This window comes from Haliotis rubra, unplaced genomic scaffold (assembly GCF_003918875.1).
Source record: "Haliotis rubra isolate DU_JTF1 unplaced genomic scaffold, ASM391887v1 Scf544, whole genome shotgun sequence".
Taxonomy (NCBI): domain Eukaryota; kingdom Metazoa; phylum Mollusca; class Gastropoda; order Lepetellida; family Haliotidae; genus Haliotis; species Haliotis rubra.
Window position 1 is genome coordinate 427,314 of NW_025767240.1, and position 20,066 is coordinate 447,379.

A 20,066-nucleotide genomic window follows, 5' to 3' on the forward strand; every position below is an offset into this window, starting at 1 on the left:
CGCCTCCTTTTCTTATTGTTGATGAATCTGCGATGTGATTGTACAGTGCGATGGTGTTGTATACCTGATGTCCTATAGACCTTTTGGGAACATATGCGAATAAAATTGTCTTTCAGTGCCTTCCATGTCAAACTTTTCTCTTTACTACTTGACTTTAGCCATATATACAAATAAACTGTCAGTGCCTAACATGCTGTTGCACTTTGCTGTGTATTATTGGCCTTTTGGCCACATGTAAATAAACTGTCTGTCTATCTGTCCGACTGTCTTTCGTATATATAGCACTTTCCTGTGTGCAAGAAATGCCCACTCCACGCCAAAATTAATTTTATTAAAATATTGTTTCCCAAGCAAAGCGGCTCAACCTGAATTGTCTGAAAGACTTTCATCAAGTGATCGAAAGTTAACAATTTCATGAAATAAATCACACAATTAGTGAAAACATTGTTTTATTTTCATCATTTTTTTCGTCTGTCCGTTTTCCTGTTTGAGGGCGGTGGGGTAGCCTAGTGGTTAACGCGTTCGTTCGTCACTCCGAAGACCCGAGTTCGATTCCCCACATGGGTACAATGTAAGAAGCCCATTTCAGGTTTCCCCGCCGTGATATTGCTAAAAGCGGCGTAAAACTAAACTCACGCTGGTTACGTTGGAGACGAGAAACAGTTACAACTGTTACAGTTACAGAATTATTCCATACTTCCAGGAATTGGGACACGTGTGCTTTTATTAGGTGCATCTTTAAACTCCATGAACGCGAGGCAGTTGCACTGGCCACATGGGACTAGAAAATTGGGAAGTATGTTAATATGTATATTTTTTTATCATGACAAAGAATATACACTTCTACATCAGAAGTCTCATGTCGTAAGTCATCATCAAAATCCTGCGCAATCTGAAAATCTAAATCAAAGTATTGAAAACAAACTCAAAATTTCGAGAAATTACTTGAAATAACGAGAAAAGGTAATTATAATATACTTAGATAACTATAAACTAAATAGAATATAATCGAAGTAATTGAGAAAAAACTCTAAATTTAGAAAATAATTCAAATATATATACTATCCATGCTACCAAACCGAATTTGACGTATCATTATCATTTCTCAAGAATGGGCCTACTTTTGAGACACAGACAGATACCAGACTCAGTGCCTTACTGATACACATGTGCTAGATATTAAACGTGGATTAAAACATCGCGTGTACAAGTTAAGTCAAGGGTTGTTAATCCCCAACGGCATACATTCTCTCTGTTAGGCATTATAAACGGATGACAAAATATCTACGGAAATATAAATAAATGTGAGACAACATCTTTTGAGTAACGTCACCAGTACCATGTAAACTCTGTCAAAAAGAAACGCAACCCCTGTATTTTAGAGATTTTGATCTGAAGTTTTAAGACGACACAGCATTTTTATTATTTAAGACAGAAGTCTGAAATTTGGCAGAATAATAACCAAGATGGGCATGTTTAAAATTGTCATTTCAAAAGTCATCTCACAGACACCAGTTTGTCACCAGGGGGGGCGTCTTTCTCAGTATCTCGTATGAGCACCACGAGCTGCAATCACTGCACGGCATCTCCTTGGACAAGAACGGATAAGACGCCGGATTCTTTCCTGGGGAATGGCTCTCCACTCCTCCTGCAGTGCAACGCCGAGCTGTTGCAGCGTCTGTGGCGGCGGCTGACGTTGACGTACGCGTCGACCCAGAGTATCCCACAGGTGTTCAATAGGGTTGAGGTCTGGTGATTTAGAGGGCTATGGCAAGACATTGACGTTGGAATTCTGCAGAAAGTTCATTGTTGCACGTGCAGTATGAGGCCGGGCGTTGTCTGGTTGAAAAATCTGTGTCTGTTGGTCAATAATCGGGAGAAGGTGAGGCTGTAATACGTGGTTGATGTAACGTTGGGCTGTCAGGTTCCCTTCAACGATCACCAAGTCTGATTTCTGGTTGTATGAGATGGATCCCCAAACCATAACGCTTTCTCCGCCAAATCTGTCCCCTGTCGGACGCAGATGGGCGCAAAACGTTCATGACGTCTCCTATACACACGTTTTCTTCCGTCGTGATGTTGCAAAGAAAACGGGATTCATCAGAAACCAGATGCGCCTCCAGTTTTGTAAAGTCCATATCCTTACGTTGTTGCACCACCTGAGTCGTCGGCGGAGATGTAGGGGCGTAGTACAGGTCCAACAACTGGTCTACAGGCACGTAAACCCGCTTCTTTCAGACGGTTCCTAATCGTTTGAGCTGACACTCTCCTCAAACCGGGTATTTGTGTGGCAGTCACGGTTGGTAGGGCATGCCGATTACGCAGGTGATGGACCCGGATGTACCGATCTTGAAGGGGGGTCGTGATTCTTGGCCTTCCACTTCTCGGGCGATCGTTGGTCAAATTGAAGTTGTTGTAGCGGCTCCAAAGTCGGGATATCGTTGTTTTGTGAACATTTAGGTGCCGTGCAACAGTTCCAAAACTTTCTCCGGCTTGAACACGACCAATGGCGATATTTCGGTCGGCAGCACTCAATCGTGGCATTTTTCACACAGCTTTTCATGCGACAAATGAATGAATATAATACGAAAGCACATGGGCTTTTATACACCCCTACATTAACTGCCATTTTCATGATTTGCATGTGGTTTTTTTGTGCGAAGTCACCATGAGGGTCATTTCATGCGTTGTGACGGAAAAAGCAATAAAATACACTTATGCGTACAAATGCAGTTGTTTGGATGGTCATCTTCATTAATTACGTGTATAATTTCAATACATTCGAATAACATTTAGTTTGGAAGCAATAACTTCATTCAAACGAATTTTTCATATCTGAGGACAGGGGTTGCGTTTCTTTTTTGACAGAGTTTATTTACCACCAGCCTAGCATAGAATGTCTCTCGCTCATGAGCGTAATGAAAGTCACTTTTCTGAACAAAGTTTGGCAAAGATCTATATTCGGGCTTACACATGCTCTTCAGTTCATTTAACCCACACCGAAAGCTGCTGTAAATGAATTGGAAAAAAACTGTTTTATTCAATATTTAGACGGCTAGAAGGAATTAAGTTGCTTGCAACCAGCTGTTAGCATATATAAAAGATGGTCGGACGCATGAGATTCAAACTAGTGATATCGCGTCTTGTTTCAATGAATTAAAAAAATGTCATTTAATTGGGCAGCCATTTGGCTTGGCAGTAAAAAACGAAGGCACGTTGGTGAAATGGTCCCTGGTTTTAATGTAACACAAGGGAGGTAATACACTGGATGATGCGGATGTCGGCGCTGTCAGGCTCAGAGAACACTGGGTCTTTGCCATCTTACTCGTCTGAACGGACTTGGACCCTGAGCATGATAGGCTTCTTGGTGTTGAATATTCCTGTATATACATCGACGTCCTCTTGTCTGATAGATGCCTAATAGACAGAAAATCATTATGATCATCATCATCATCATCATCAATCATCATCGTCATCATCATCATCATCTACATAATCATCAACATCATTATCATCAATCATCACCATCATCATCATTATCATCATCGTATGTTGTCAACATCAACAACAATCATTGATTGTTGATCAATACATCCTGGGGTTGCTGATTCTACAATGCCGACTCGTACAAATCTCAGTAGAAATTCTGGAAGCTTGGGGCGGTTTCCGTTTTGAGTACAAAATGGGCCTTGCTGGATCTGGCAACAGTATATACGATTAGGTGCCATCTGAGAGAGAATTCAGAAGAAATTGTCAAATGATAAAAGCAGATCTGGGTTTGAGCTGTAGCCAATGCGAGGACTTTAGACTTCGAGTTCAGTTAGATGTTTTCGTGACAATGCATGCAGCTATTTTCTGTTGTGTTTTGAACCATGAATTTGCCTATAATACTGGTGAGATTTGGTCTATATAAACCCATGCTTGTCGTAAAGAGGTAGCTTACGGGATAAGGTGGTCAGAGTCGATGAATTGGTTCATGCATGTACATGGTTTAATCCCGATTTTGACAGTACCAATTTTGACAGTGAAATTTCACGCTTCTGTAATTGATCTGGCCAGTTGTCCTAATTGTGACAGTGAGCTTACCGGACGTGGCACTGGTCTTATCCGGAAGGAGACAGAACAGCTCAAGCAAAGTACCATGTAACCTATAGTGAGAGTGGATAATATATACTTGTTAAAATATTTTGGGACAAATCTTGAAAGTGCGATCCATTGAAACAGTATCACTTTGATACTCATATATCTGAAGTCGGGCTGCAATCTCTTGAGGTGCTGCATCTTCATACCCATCCAAAATCTTCCTCCTTTCTTCCTCGTAAATCTTTGTCATCTCTTCTCGTGCCCGTTTCTTTTACATATTACTGGTATGGATATAGGGACCAAAAGAGCTATACTTCTGTACTTCTCTCGGTTGATTGCATTCACATAATTACCCCAGTCTAAGTAAATTTAGGCTCAGTATTATTCGTTACACTGCTGTACTGAGTCTAACAAAACCTAGTAGAAGATCGCGTCAGGTAACCTTTTCATCTGACCAATCAGAACACAGCTTACCAAATCACGAAAGATGAAATTCGCCCATACCTTTTGAACTTTTACCTCGAAAAAGTTTTTTACCGGAACGATTCCGAATGCTATTTTCCGTACGATCGCTTCCGAGTGATGCATATGGAGCACGCCACAACCGTTAGTAAACACTCGCTGAAAATAGCGTTTAGTCAGTATTCAAGGATGTCAGCTTGTGGAAATATTAGGTAATGATAATCATGTCAACAGAAACCCAAAAGCAGGTCATATATCTGTGTTTTATGCGGGTTTTCATTTGTTGTGAGATCAGTGTTGGCGACAGGGGAAGAGTAAATCCATTTTGTAAGTCCCGCCGAACCGTAAATAGTAGCCGTTGTCTGATTGGTTAAAACCGTTCTGTCGTCTCGCGTTTGGCTGGACGGTCATAGGTCGCTCAAAGGTTATCTGACGCGAACTTCCACAAGGTTTTGTTAGACTCAGTATAGCATTGTAACGAATAATACTGAGCCTAAGTTTACTTTGACTGATAATTACCCTTACTTGGTACAGCTAGTTATCCCAGTTTTGACAGCGAAACTTCACACCTTAACATGTCCCATTTGCGTTGATAGATGCCTCTCCACGAGGTCAATCATTCCATGTCTGGTCTACACACGATAATTTACAAACTAAGGTCATACAGCTGGACTATTGCTGAGTTAACCCACCAACACTAACAAAAACGGCAGATTGCTAGTGGAGACCTGTGTCTAACATAAATGAGTGTAGTTAGGTATTTTACAAATGCACGCTTATACTCACGCTTTCTTGTCTGAAAAGTCAAACAGTTTATGGTCAAGGTCTTAAGATTAGGGTTAGTCGCCCATATCGTTTTTGCTCACCAATGTGTCATGTGCAGGCACAAATTGAATCTGTCTGAGAATTCGAGCCAGGGCCATCTTCATCTCCATCTGTGCAAGCCTCATTCCCAAACACTGACGTGGACCATGACCGAAGGGGAGATAATTCATGGGATCCATTTCAGACTTCCGATCCTATCTACATTGAACAATATCGCACCATCAGCTAAACTCATACCAGAGAAGGTTCATCAACAGCTAAACACCATCAGCTAAACTCATACCAGAGAAGGTTCATTGAATGAAGTTTTCATTAGAGGTGTGTGGAGGTCATGCAAGTCTGCAACTCCAAGGGAAATATGCCTGTCTTATATTTGGCAGTGTGTGCGTGTGTGTGTGTGAAGTGGGGGTCAAGGTATATTGTGTGTGTGGTGAGTGTGATGGTACCTACCTGTCAGGCTTAAAGCTGGGTGTGTCAAGGTATATTGTGTGGGGTGAGTGTGATGGTACCTACCTGTCAGGCTTAAAGCTGTGAGGGTGAAGGTATTTTGTGTGGGGTGAGTGTGATGGTACCTACCTGTCAGGCTTAAAGCTGGGAGCGTCAAGGTATATTGTGTGGGGTGAGTGTGATGGTACCCCCCTGTCAGGCTTAAGAGACGACTAACATGATCGGGTGGTCAGGACTCGATTATTTACAGAGCGCCGCCATATAGATGTGATATTGCTGAGTGCGGCGTAAAACAAGAAACCAAACATCCACCAGAGAAAAGGGAAGACATGGGTGGTGGTATTATCTGTTTGCTGAAATGTACTTTAGTGCCATCAAAATGTACATTATAAATAAAGAATTAATTAATCAATTTATAAATATACAAATGGGTTAACAACAACAATCTAAAGCATGGATATCAACCTCTCAATAGAAACATGCATTGACTTCTTAATAATTTCAAGACAGTTTTGAATATGCCGAGATCCCCCTTCAGTCAACACCAATATGTCGGGTCATTGTAGTGTAAGGTAGTCTGTCCACGGCTGAAAATAAATGTGGAAGTCGAGAAATTTCTGTTGACAGGATCTCGCGAGAAGAGGCGGGAAACGGCAGGCGCGTGGCTGGATTTGAGAAACGGGAGGTGGGAAACATGTGGTGGCCGGAAGCATTCGTGACCAACTCGTGTTATTCCAGGACAAGCCGAATATCGACTCGTGCCCCTCTGGCAATATTTCAGCAATATCGTGACTAACGCAAGTTATAAATATATCAACAATTTAAGGTAAATTATAAAATTCGGCCAACGAAGGACAATAAAACAACTAGATTATCACAGATATAGATATAGAACTAGTAACTAAATCTAAAACATTTGAACTATACAAGACGATACAATATAAAAACAGGCTATTGATCGCCAACAACTGAAGGTAGATCACCATACTAGGAACCCGAAAGCTATGTAAGTATGCAAATGCCGCGTTCTTAATTATAGATCTGCCCTTTCCAAGTGTAGATCCGGTAATGCACCTCTAAAGTTGGAAACAGGCAGATATTCAAACATGAATGTAAATGAAAGGGTGTTTTCAATGCAGTGATAAGATTGAGGATGAACGTCATGTACTGTTGGAATGTCCGCTGTACGATGATCTACGTGAAAGTTTATATCACCATATGTGTTTCAGCTATCCCAACTTCCCAGATTTATGTGATAATGAAAAAATGATTTTACTATTTAAAGAACATGTTTATTTTACAGCCAAAACCTGCTTTTATATACTTCAAAGAAGAAAACATCCTTTATACGGCTAATTTCATATTGTTACTTTTATCATATTATGTCACTTCTATGTAATAGTCTCTCATAACCCTTAAAGGGTGGCTCATTTTATGTATATGTGTGTATATATCTGTACTTTTACATGAGGTGAGACTTAAATATAATATCTGTCTATCTGAGTTACCAACGCAACTCACCCGGGTGTGTCACGCGTTGCACATGCGTGTATGGGGAATGAACTTTTAGTCATTACTGTATATATGTGAACTAGGCCCCGCCGTTATATTGCTGGAACATTGCTAAAAGCGGCGTAAATCCATACTCACTCACTGCTTCTATATAAATGTGAGAGTACCAGAGAGGGCAAACTTTTAAATATTGTTGTTGTAGCTCCAATTATATTTTTAATAAGATTTACAATTTGCATTTATGCTCGTATAATTTATAATAGCGAGTCACTAATATTTTAATTCACCCTTACATTGTGGTAGAAAAACACGAGACGGGCCAACAAGGGAAAATTTATTCTAGTATTCACTTCAGCATTTACCTGTTGACATAGATACAGTTTAGATGACTGCTTTGAACATATTTTTTTAAAACTTGTGTTACAATTGATCAGTCCAAATCTGAACTCGTTAGGTATTATATCATGAATTTGCCATTACAAGAGTGCAAAGGACACAGTTAAAATACGCACACAACCCAGGACGTTTCATTTTCGAGTACGATCAGTCATGGTCATAGTAGAGGCTAACACTTTACCAACTGGCAAACTGTGAAACTTATTGACTATTGTAAAAAGTTTAATTATAAGATTAATTTGAATTTAAAACAAACCTCTTCTAACATTAATATATTTGTTTAATGCCGTTTTCAAGTTATACAAATTTGTGTCTGTGGGGATACCTCAATGTGGGAGGGACAAATTGATGCAGGCCTCAGACGTTACCAGTGTGGTGAGACTAACAAGTTGACAAACCTAGAAACCATTGAGGATGTCAGACCACAATGTTAAGTTTCTGGCGTGCCTGATGGCGAATTGCGGTGGTTCCGGTGTCTGCCATTCATGGCCACTCAATCACATGACGAGGGAACTAAAATGCCAGAACCAAGTTACAGTACTTACTGATAACTGGTAACAAGAGGATGTGGATGTAATGATAAACTGTACCTAAGATTTAAGTGCCTGATGATTAACGGTTTTTCTGTGTCCATAAATACCAAAAAGGTGTATTAAGTTACTTGGACTTCACGAGAAAACAAATTAGTATCATGTAAGTACTTAGCACACTAAAACAAATGGTTGATACCAAGCAGCACCCATGCCGTCGGAGTACAACACAAGTATCCGTGACATCAACACTGCACAAAATGCTCCAAATAAATTATCAACATTTTAATGAAATTTATTTACACGATTTTTAAATAATACACATAAGAGAAGGTTATGCCACTTGTCACCGTCATGTCTCCCACAGGAATCTGTCATCTTGTAGTATAAAAGCGAGTTCTTTAAAGGTCACATAAACCCTAGGGGGTACAAATACATAAATCACTAACTGGCATCGTTATAAATGAAACCCCGTCATTAAAACTACTCATTTCGACCTTTAATTGACTTAAATCGACCTTTTTGACAACAGTGCACAATTCTCACCGGCGAAAGAAATTTCAACCAATCAGAGAGGCGCGTCTCTGTGACGTCATATGAGGAATAGCTTTGAGGGCCGATGCAGAATTCATCTACATTTTAGGGGGTAAATTATCTTGTTTACAGGCTTGTATAAACCTGAAATCGTGACAATTGTTGTGGAAAATGAAAGCTATATGTTCTCACAATCTACTGTCATTTAATTTTGTCTCCTGCTTTGCCTAGTTTCCGAGTTACAACTTGTTTTCATAGACGATTCTGTCAAAATCGATCGGTGTCGTTAGGCCCTATTTGTATAATGACTGATCCAAATTGATCCCATTTCTGTGTTTTTTTTATCTCGATATTTAATCATGTCATGTAAAAATCTGTTTGTATTCTCAAAACAGTGTCGGCCCATAAGTTTTCACATGCAATACAGCAATTAATACTCCTTTGTTGTAACCCGTGTTATTTGTCATCATTCACTTGATGGTCAGTTAATGAATTTATAACAGGTATAATTAGTGGTAACACACTTAGATTACCCGACAAAGGTTCCCATTTGGCATTTCGTGTGTCTGGAGTAAATATTCAACATTATTAACATCGACCAAAGGATTAACCGATAACACGCTGATTGATTAGTTAGGAGATAAACCTACTGTGTTGGAAAATCAGAGGTATATAACGAAATAATAATAGCTCTAAATTTCATTTAAAACCGAACGCGTAGCGTGAGGTTTTAAATGAACAATTTAGAGCTATTATAATTTCGTTATATACCTCTGATTTTCCAACACAATAGGTTTATCTCCATCTCCATGACAATTTTATGAACAATTTCAGGTGGAGCTCTTTCTTTGGTTACGAGTCAATACGTGAAGCGGCCTCGCATTCCAATCTCAAGTGGTATCGCCCGAAACGGGGTGTTTGGTGGCAAACCGTCAATGACTAACAAACTCCAGATTCAGTAATAACAAATCACGTTTTGTTTTTCAATGCATCAATCACCAATCATTAACTGATAAGTTGGAAAACATATATCAAATAAGTTTAAAAGCTTGGTTCACATTTTGAAATTCCACCGTAGACCCTTTCCCCACCAGAAAAGTGGCAGCAACCTCATGGCCTTGACCTTTTCTCGAAGTCATTGTTTACATTTACGTGCAAATTTGGAAAGATGCGACAGGAGAGCCTCTGACAGTTTGCGCAAGGTTAACCTGATTGTATGACTGAGATAGTCTTTGATATCTAATTACTGGTACTGGTACAAAATTTAAGAGTAGGGGCGCTTTTGCTGTAACGAGAAGTCCGTGTTGTACCGAATTTAGATACTGTTGAATTTTGCGCCCTGTCAACTTGACGATTTCACGCACCTCTACGTCTGCGTGCGACAGCTGTGGTGACTCTTACACACTCATGTGTGTACTTTGTGCTCAAATTCGATTCTACGGATATTATTTTCTACATTTTGGAAAGTGTTTTGTGACCTAGTGGCTTCAAAGTGTAGTGAATTCAAATTGAATCGGATTCGCTGGCATGTTCGCGAGTCTGTTGACAAAGAGCCAGATTTGTGGTGATATTTCCGAAAGGATGGATCAGGACACGAGGGTGTACCTCTGGCATAAACACGGTAAGGTAATTAATTATACTTTAATAGACTATTTTAGATCAAGCAGTGTAATGGATAAGAGGGATCATGACTAAGCTAAATAACTTTTTCAACGATATTATACATTTAGAAAAAAATATGTTGGGCTAAACAGAACGGTTTGCAGATTCTGTAGATCTAATTGTGTTTTACTACCGCTAAATTTGAAACAGTACAAATTTCAAAATATCATTTTGTTTGAATTGATAACCCAACTGTTTATTTATGTGGACGGAAGGCATTAAAATTTCTTCGGCGTTCGATGTTAATGCATCCTCCGTTACCGGATCAAGATCAGTGGCGATATCGTTGACGAAAGCTGATAATAAATTTAACACGGAAATTTTGTAGCAGTCTATTGCTGGATCTATTCTGACATAACATAGAATCAACGTAAACAAATTTGTTTTTGCTGAATTTTTATTCGGAAAGCAGACGATGTTTTGATCTTGTTCGACTGAATATTTGTTTCCATGCTTTCGAAGTACTTTTGTATGTATAAACACCTATTGCTGTGATTTACGCAAGTAGTGAGTCGAGCCCGTCATCGCTAAATCCATCTTTAAAGACATATGTGTAATTTCCGACAGTAAAATCGCCGTAATTTATCGATGCATCGGTAGGTTGTTTGGTGTCCGCCATGTTAGTGGGCAGACAAAAATAGTGCATTACCGTAAACCATGTATGATTGCGCACGGAAAACAGAGACCTGTATAACGTGATTATATACCTCTGAATGACTTTAATTAACCAATCACAATCCAGTGTTTACTGAAGTCATGGTAGAATAAATGTCTAGATATTACAGTTCTGTTATAAATTCACTATAAGTATCAGCAGATCGTCTGCTTTTTATTTAGTTTCAAAATGCATACAAGTATGATACTAAACTAATTAGGATTATAAGACCAAATATAAAGACGCACATTGACTAGTATCTACATACTGGTGAGTGGACATTAACCATGTGAATGTAGCAAGAAATGTATCGCGCAGTATTGTGACTTCGACCCCCACCTCGCTTCCGTGGAAGAAATCGTTATGTTATAAGTTGTGTCATGCAAAATCCGTTTGGTTATGATTCCAATACATATTTAACTACGAGTAGAAAGTAGTTTTGATTTTCTAACTTGATGAAAACAAACTATAATCTCATTAATTCTAACAGACTTTACGATTTTCAAAAATGGCGGCGCCCTGTCTGGAACATCCGCCAGTCTGAGGATAAATGCTATTTAGGTTTGTTTTCACCGAGTTACAAAATCAAAACTACTTTCTACTGGTGGTAAAATATGTATTTGATTGATGGCCAATAGGATTTTGCATGACATAGCGTATAACATAACAATTTCTCTCGTGGCAGCGAGGTGGGTGTCAATATAATACCACTTATAATATATTATTGTTACTTCGACCACAAGCTCACTTCCGAGGAAGAAATCGTTATGTTACAAGTTGTGTCATAGAAAAAATTTATGGTCATCAATCATATACATATTTTACTACAACTAGTAAGTAGTTTTGATTCTTTAACTTCCGTGAAGCGATCTGAACACAAGTAAGATATCGTTTCAGGCTTCCACAACGCTCGCTTCGCACTCACAAACATAACCCATTTAGCAGGAACTGCGGGGTCCTGTGAAAATCTGTGCATGGTGACACCATCGCCCGACCCCTAGGAGCAATTGACGACAAAGCAACGATTCGGCATGTCGTCGTTGATGTCGAGAAATCTTCAAAATGATGAACGTGCTACACACTTTCTATACAACTAACTGAAAATCGTTCCTCATATGACGTCACTGCAGTGCTCTAGCGACAGAGTTACGTAACCTGTCTGTGGTTTCGTTGGCGGGCGAGAGGGAAGCAGGCGACTTTTTGGCCACTTTTAATCGCTCGGTATTAATTAACCACAAGTTTTTAAAGAATAAATTTGGTGTTCCGCATAAGACTAACTACAAATCTTTCATATGTAATGGTTAAAAGAGTAACAAAAAACAAAGTTTATTGGTTCTTTAATATATTCAGCGTAAAATTCATGGAGTATTGTTCTTGTAATATTCTTCACTGCCGGAGCACGTTTCTAAGACTTGGTTTTGTGTCTTCTTTTCAGATCTTTGAGATTGTCCATAGCCATTTCATTCAGTGGAGCTGAAAATACATTCATTGTGATTATTTATACATATCTGAGTTTTAATTTGAGTTGGTCAATAGTTTTATTTGTACATGTATCATGTAGCTGGTGAGTGGCTTGGGTTTAACGAAGCTGTGAACAGTAGCCCAGTTCCAAGCGTGTCAGCGTATTGTCGGAGACAAGCCTGGAGTGATTCACGTTGGTGTAACTCATGACCCGGGTGATGGTGCTGACAAACCTACAGACATAATTAACCGGGATTCGAACCCCCGATCACACGTTTCTGGTGTGTGCCATGGACATCAACTCTGCACAGAGAATTGTGGCGCCTTAGACAACTGAACCATCCTCGAGCCTTAGGTATCATGTAGGTATCATGTTAGATATTATGTAGGTATCATGTTTGGTATCATTTAGGTATCATGTTTGTATCATGTTAGGTATCATGTAGGTATCATGTTAGGTATCATGTTTACGGGCCAACAAGGGAAAATTTATTCTAGTATTCACTTCAGCATTTACCTGTTGACATAGATACAGTTTAGATGACTGCTATGAACATATTTTTTTAAAACTTGTGTTACAATTGATCAGTCCAAATCTGAACTCGTTAGGTATTATATCATGAATTTGCCATTACAAGAGTGCAAAGGACACAGTTAAAATACGCACACCCCAGGACGTTTCATTTTCGAGTACGATCAGTCATGGTCATATGAGAGGCTAACACTTTACCAACTGGCAAACTGTGAAACTTATTGACTATTGTAAAAGTTTAATTATAAGATTAATTTGAATTTAAAAACAAAACCTCTTCTAACATTAATATATTTGTTTAATGCCGTTTTCAAGTTATACAAATTTGTGTCTGTAGGGATACCTCAATGTGGGAGGGACAAATTGATGCAGGCCTCAGACGTTACCAGTGTGGTGAGACTAACAAGTTGACAAACCTAGAAACCATTGAGGATGTCAGACCACAATGTTAAGTTTCTGGCGTGCCTGATGGCGAATTGCGGTGGTTCCGGTGTCTGCCATTCATGGCCACTCAATCACATGACGAGGGAACTAAAATGCCAGAACCAAGTTACAGTACTTACTGATAACTGGTAACAAGAGGATGTGGATGTAATGATAAACTGTACCTAAGATTTAAGTGCCTGATGATTAACGGTTTTTCTGTGTCCATAAATACCAAAAAGGTGTATTAAGTTACTTGGACTTCACGAGAAAACAAATTAGTATCATGTAAGTATTTAGCACACTAAAACAAATGGTTGATACCAAGCAGCACCCATGCCGTCGGAGTACAACACAAGTATCCGTGACATCAACACTGCACAAAATGCTCCAAATAAATTATCAACATTTTAATGAAATTTATTTACACGATTTTTAAATAATACACATAAGAGAAGGTTATGCCACTTGTCACCGTCATGTCTCCCACAGGAATCTGTCATCTTGTAGTATAAAAGCGAGTTCTTTATTATATTCAGCGTAAAATTCATGGAGTATTGTTCTTGTAATATTCTTCATTGCCGGAGCACGTTTCTTAGACTTGGTTTCGTGTCTTCTTTTCAGATCTGTGAGATTGTCCATAGCCATTTCATTCAGTGGAGCTGAAAATACATTCATTGTGATTATTTATACATATCCGAGTTTTAATTTGAGTTGGTCAATAGTTATATTTGTACATGTATCACGTAGCTGGTGAGTGGCTTGGGTTTAACGAAGCTGTGAACAGTAGCCCAGTTCCAAGCGTGTCAGCGTATTGTCAGAGACAAGCCTGGAGTGTTTCACGTTGGTGTAACTCATGACCCGGGTGATGGTGCTGACAAACCTACAGACATAATTAACCGGGATTCGAACCCCCGATCACACGTTTCTGGTGTGTGCCATGGACATCAACTCTGCACAGAGAATTGTGGCGCCTTAGACAACTGAACCATCCTCGAGCCTTAGGTATCATGTAGGTATCATGTTAGATATTATGTAGGTATCATGTTTGGTATCATTTAGGTATCATGTTTGTATCATGTTAGGTATCATGTAGGTATCATGTTAGGTATCATGTTTACGGGCCAACAAGGGAAAATTTATTCTAGTATTCACTTCAGCATTTACCTGTTGACATAGATACAGTTTAGATGACTGCTATGAACACATTTTTTTTTGAAACTTGTGTTACCATTGAGCAGTCCAAATCTGAACTCGTTAGGTATTATATCATGAATTTGCCATTACAAGAGTGGACACAGGAAAAGGACACAAAGGACACAGTTAAAATACGCACAACCCAGGACGTTTCATTTTCGAGTACGATCAGTCATGGTCATATGAGAGGCTAACACTTTACCAACTGGCAAACTGTGAAACTTATTGACTATTGTAAAAGTTTAATTATAAGATTAATTTGAATTTAAAACAAACCCTTTCTAACATTAATATATTTGTTTAATGCCGTTTTCAAGTTATACAAATTTGTGTCTGTAGGGATACCTCAATGTGGGAGGGACAAATTGATGCAGGCCTCAGACGTTACCAGTGTGGTGAGACTAACAAGTTGACAAACCTAGAAACCATTGCGGATGTCAGACCACAATGTTAAGTTTCTGGCGTGCCTGATGGCGAATTGCGGTGGTTCCGTTGTCTGCCATTCATGGTCACTTAATCACATGACGAGGGAACTAAAATGCCAGAACCAAGTTACAATACTTACTGATAACTGGTAACAAGAGGATGTGGATGTAATGATAAACTGTACCTAAGATTTAGGTGCCTGGGTGCCGTTTCACGAAAGCCTCTTAGCGCTACGACGTCCTAAACCACGTCGTAAAGCAGCTCTTAATTTTTTGTATCGTTCAACAAAGACCTCCTAACTTTACACCACATCATAAACAACCTCCTAGCATACGATGGGTAAGAGGCACTTGTAACTAGCTTACAACATCGTAAGTCAGCGTTTAATATGGCGACACTACTGAGAATCCAAGAGATTTTGAACAGGAGAAATATTAAGCGAGAGCGAATATTCAGAGATAGGACCCAAATATTGGACACGTTGACCGACACAGAACTGATTGCCAGGTATCGTTTCCCTCGACATAACATCCTTCAGCTGGTTGATCGGGTCAGCTCGGCAATCGCTCGACCGACCAAGCGTTCGTGTGCCCTACCCGCCCATGTTCAGGTGTTAGCAACACTTAGATATTATTCTAAAGGTGGATTTCTCAGCGAACTAGGAGACATACATGGTATTGCCAAGTCAAATGTTAGTCGCGTGTTGGAAGACACTACGGAAGTAATTGTCAACTCGCACGATCTGATCCGGTTTCCATCGCCCGGCAAACATGCAAAACTTGCGGAGGATTTCTTCAACATCTGTGGTTTTCCGAAAGTTGTTGGCTGCATAGATTGCACTCTAATACCGATTCAACAGCCACCATTGGATGAGGCAGTATATGTGTGCAGGAAAGGATTCCATGCCATCAATGTGCAAGCTGTGTGCGACGCTCAACTGCGGTAAATATCCCTGACGTCCTTGACCCTTGCAATGTAAACAAACGATCTAGACTTGCTGAGACTTGCAAATAATAAATGTCATTGTGTCGTTTTTGATTTTCAAATCGCTAATATAGGCTTGTTTGTCCCATTGATCGGCTTTTTATAAAATAAGTTTGCCTTCTAATGCACGTTTACTTCAAAAATCTATTTATTTGTTTGGTTATATTATAAATATTTATTTATTTGTTTTGATGTATATAACTGTAAGGTCATTGTGCCATGTGGTAAATGTGGAGTTGTGTTAAATATTTTTATAAAGATTGATCTCTTAAAAAACATAGTACTTTATCTATGTATTTATAATTGCAGATTCACGAACATCATCGTCCAATGGCCTGGATCAACACATGATTCCCATATATTTAATAACTGCAATTTGAAATGCTGTCTCCAGGAAGGGAAATATGGCATCTGGCTTCTTGGTGATTCAGGGTAGGTATATCTATGTTCAAGTTATGTCATGTCAGCCTTTGTCTTTTTTATTAACAAAAAATGTCATATTTCTACCCTTAACATTTAAACATTTCAAAACATTTTCCATAGGTATGCATGCAGACCCTACCTCCTGACTCCAGTCAGCAATCCAGAAAATGAAAAAGAGGAGAAATATAACCGCTGTCACACTGCTACAAGAAACTCAGTGGAGAGGGCATTTGGATTGTGCAAATCTAGATTCAGGTAAATATAAGGAAGTCTTATGTCTTAATTCAAGGTGTTATTAAAGCTTCTCATCTAAAGAGGTAGTACTGGTGATTATATGTAATTATACCCTTTTCTACTTAATTATTTCACTTTGTTATTCCTTCTTGAAATTCTTAAAAACTGTGCTATAAACATGCATGATTCATCACTGTCTGTGAATACAAACATGTAATTATAAAAAATTCTGTGTAGGTGTCTTCACAAATCAACTGGATGCCTGCTATTTAGTCCCGAGAAGAGCATCAAAATTATTACTGCCTGCATGCAACTTCACAATATGGCAATATAACTGAGGTTGCCTGAGCCAGATGTTCTGTGTGAGACTAGTGGACCAGACATGGACAACACTCATTCTGATAACTACAACACCGATGGATATAAAGTCAGGAGAAATATTATCAACACAAGGTTTTAACACACATAACCAGTAAGTGATCCTTCTCTGCACAATAGTTTTGGGAATTGGTTAAAATATCATAATTGATGTTTGATCCATTACAACCAATCAATCATAGAAAATAATTGGTTAGCATCATTTCTCAAATGTTCCTGTTATATTTGTTAATGTACACAAAAAAATAAGAAAAAACATGTAGTTCTCTGGGGGTTTTATGCAAACTGCGCAAGATATTTAAAGGATGACTAGTATGTTAGGAACAATAATTTCATGGAGTCAAAACCAGCGTTGTGAAAGATATTGTTGATGCATACAAGTGTGCAAAAATCGTTTGTGTTCGATTATGATGAGAAAACATGTCTAGTCACTGCGACCAATCCTCGATTATTTCAATTAATGGGACCACCATTACTCCACAAGCCATGTAATATCCACATGTCCTACCTGAAGTGGCAAGGTAGCATGTTTTTCAAAATCCTGAACCACTTTATAGAAACGCTTGTGAATCCTCCATTATAGTATTTTTAGTGTTTATTGAAAATATATTTTTAACATACATATGTTTAATCTAAATAAGATAACAAACACATGAAAACTTTCATCGGCACAAGTAAACATGTGCCTTTAATTAAATTTGATAATTGGAGACAATGAATTTCCAAATGATTTTTTATATTCAAATTTCTCTCGTTCCAGGTCCAGCCTTTGTCTTTGGATGTCCCGGATGTCCCGCTGCACAGACAGAATTTCTTCCAAAAGATACATCTTTCTTTCTTCCTGTGCTTGAAGGGATTTGATTTCTCCCAGAATGTCTTCTGAAAAGATTAAGACATTTTTTGTGTGATAATCAATGATGTGTGAATGTTCATTAATACCATCCAATGAATTATTTATGATCACAATTGCAGTACTGATACTAAAATACTGTAAACAAAGCAATAACATACCTTCATTTGATGTTTTCTTTACCGGAGGCTTCCCTTTAGGTTTTCCTTGAAAGAATTTTTTTTATTGTTATTAGCTAGAGATACTAACAAAGTAAATTGCCTTTTTATGTGTGCACAAATATTTATCAATAAAGTTGAATAATGTTAAATACATACTTTTTTCATAGCAGGAGTGACCATTGTGTCCACCACTCAAGCTTGGTCCTTATCTGAAATGCATAGCATTCTTTTAAATAACTATAACTGACAACATGTTAAAAGTGTAGCTACAAATCAGTGGAATTGCTTAACTGTGTCATTATAAATTGCAAAGAATGGTAGCATTTCATCATCTGAATTTCTGGAATGGTGTCACACCTGTGCTAGCTCCACAACTGCCTTCTGTATCTGTGGCAGTTACTGGTGTGAAGAACACTTCCTGTTGAGAATCTGAAACATATCAGTTGTGACTGTATGCATTTTTCACACACAACATTAACTGGATGATAACATTGGATATGATAGTTATGTAACTGTTAAATTTTATAAATGCTTTTATGTCCCAAACTACTTTACACCAAATATAAATTTATTTGATATTTATTACATTTGACAAGAACGAGTTAAACTTTAAAATGAAAAGTAAAATATTTGTGCATCTTCAAAACAAAGAAATGAGTTTGCATCATTATTTACCAAAGAGAAATGTTGTTTCTTCGGCTTCATCAGCAATAGATAGAATCATGCTGAAGACTGTGAAAGTAAAACAAATTTTACATTTGTGATGTTATATAGAAACACTGTCAACATTTCATACAATAACTTTGAAATATATTTAGAACTTGATTAAACTACATATTTCAGTAACTTTAATACACATGTACATGAACAACATGAAGACAGTCTCATCATTACCAGGTGTTTCTATGCCTCCTGGAATCCCCTCAATAGCACAGGCAGGAATTAATTGTAGAATCTAATAAAAGAAGGAAATGGTAGCTCTATTACTATTATTATAGATATGTTTTGAGTTTCTAAGTGCATACACAATTTCATTTTCATGAATCATGTCTAGTGTTACTCAAACTCAGTTTTTTGTATTCATTATAAAACTAAATGCTTTGTATTTATTTACCCTCTTTTCCATTACAGTAAGATCATCAGGGGGTGGTCCACCACCAGTTCTCTTAGCATTCAGCCTCCTGGCGGACTCTGATTTTTTGGCACATGCCTTCATATCTGTCCATTTCTTTCGGACCTCCTCTTCATTCCTTGTTATGTCACCAGTTGCATTAAGTCTGATATTGAAAATATGATATCATGATTATCATTATCATTACAGTCATTATTAATCTTATCTTAGTCTGGGAAGATTGTTAGATAATAACTTTTGGGTTCAGCTGTGAAAAGGAGTCGATTATGGTTTCATGAGAAAACGAAAAAATAATAATCAATAAACCAATGAATTAATTTGGTATAATTGTACTATTCTTACATTGTAGAACATAGTTGATAACAATAAACCATTTCCCCACCAATTTAGTTCGTTTCATTATCCGTATTATTTCAGAATGAAATAAGTCTGACAATTCGTATACAACGTGTTATGGAATGTCTCTCAATCTTTTTGTGTAAAAAGAAAAGTTAAAAATAGGCCAGATTTAGATTTTATGATAGTTTCATGTAACATGTCGTTGGAACAAATGAACTTACTTCGTGGTGATATCTTTCCAGATCTTCTTTACATTGTTGGTGACCGTATTTGTGAGACTTGAGATCAACGTTTCAAAATTACTCTCCACGCCAGACACGATTATATCAATGTCCGCAGTGGAGAAATTTCGTTTCCTCTTTTTAGGGATCGAAGCGTCCATAATATGTTTTCCTTGTCGTCTGCCGTTTCGAGGGGGAA

At 38.2% G+C, this 20,066-nt stretch overlaps 1 protein-coding gene and 3 long non-coding RNA genes across 4 annotated transcripts; 2 read left to right on the forward strand and 2 right to left on the reverse strand.

Annotated features, from left to right (window-relative positions):
• Positions 1 to 1,238: 1,238 nt before the first annotated feature.
• On the forward strand, positions 1,239 to 3,132 carry LOC124253556. Its single transcript, XR_006892232.1, has 2 exons — positions 1,239 to 1,335; positions 2,871 to 3,132. It is a non-coding gene; the product is annotated as an uncharacterized LOC124253556 (long non-coding RNA).
• An 84-nt stretch (positions 3,133 to 3,216) lies between these two features.
• On the reverse strand, positions 3,217 to 5,559 carry LOC124253555. The gene is made up of 2 exons (XR_006892231.1): positions 5,412 to 5,559; positions 3,217 to 3,417 (listed from the first exon to the last, which is right to left on the reverse strand). It is a non-coding gene; the product is annotated as an uncharacterized LOC124253555 (long non-coding RNA).
• Positions 5,560 to 15,533: 9,974 nt separating this feature from the next.
• Positions 15,534 to 17,734, forward strand: LOC124253553 (putative nuclease HARBI1). Its single transcript, XM_046687358.1, has 4 exons — positions 15,534 to 16,087; positions 16,439 to 16,561; positions 16,673 to 16,807; positions 17,024 to 17,734. The coding sequence occupies exons 1-4, from the start codon at positions 15,534 to 15,536 to the stop codon at positions 17,118 to 17,120; spliced, it is 909 nt and encodes a 302-aa protein (XP_046543314.1). The 3' UTR covers positions 17,121 to 17,734.
• Positions 17,735 to 17,925: 191 nt separating this feature from the next.
• On the reverse strand, positions 17,926 to 18,691 carry LOC124253566. The gene is made up of 3 exons (XR_006892234.1): positions 18,533 to 18,691; positions 18,176 to 18,220; positions 17,926 to 18,043 (listed from the first exon to the last, which is right to left on the reverse strand). It is a non-coding gene; the product is annotated as an uncharacterized LOC124253566 (long non-coding RNA).
• Between the last annotated feature and the right edge of the window lie 1,375 nt (positions 18,692 to 20,066).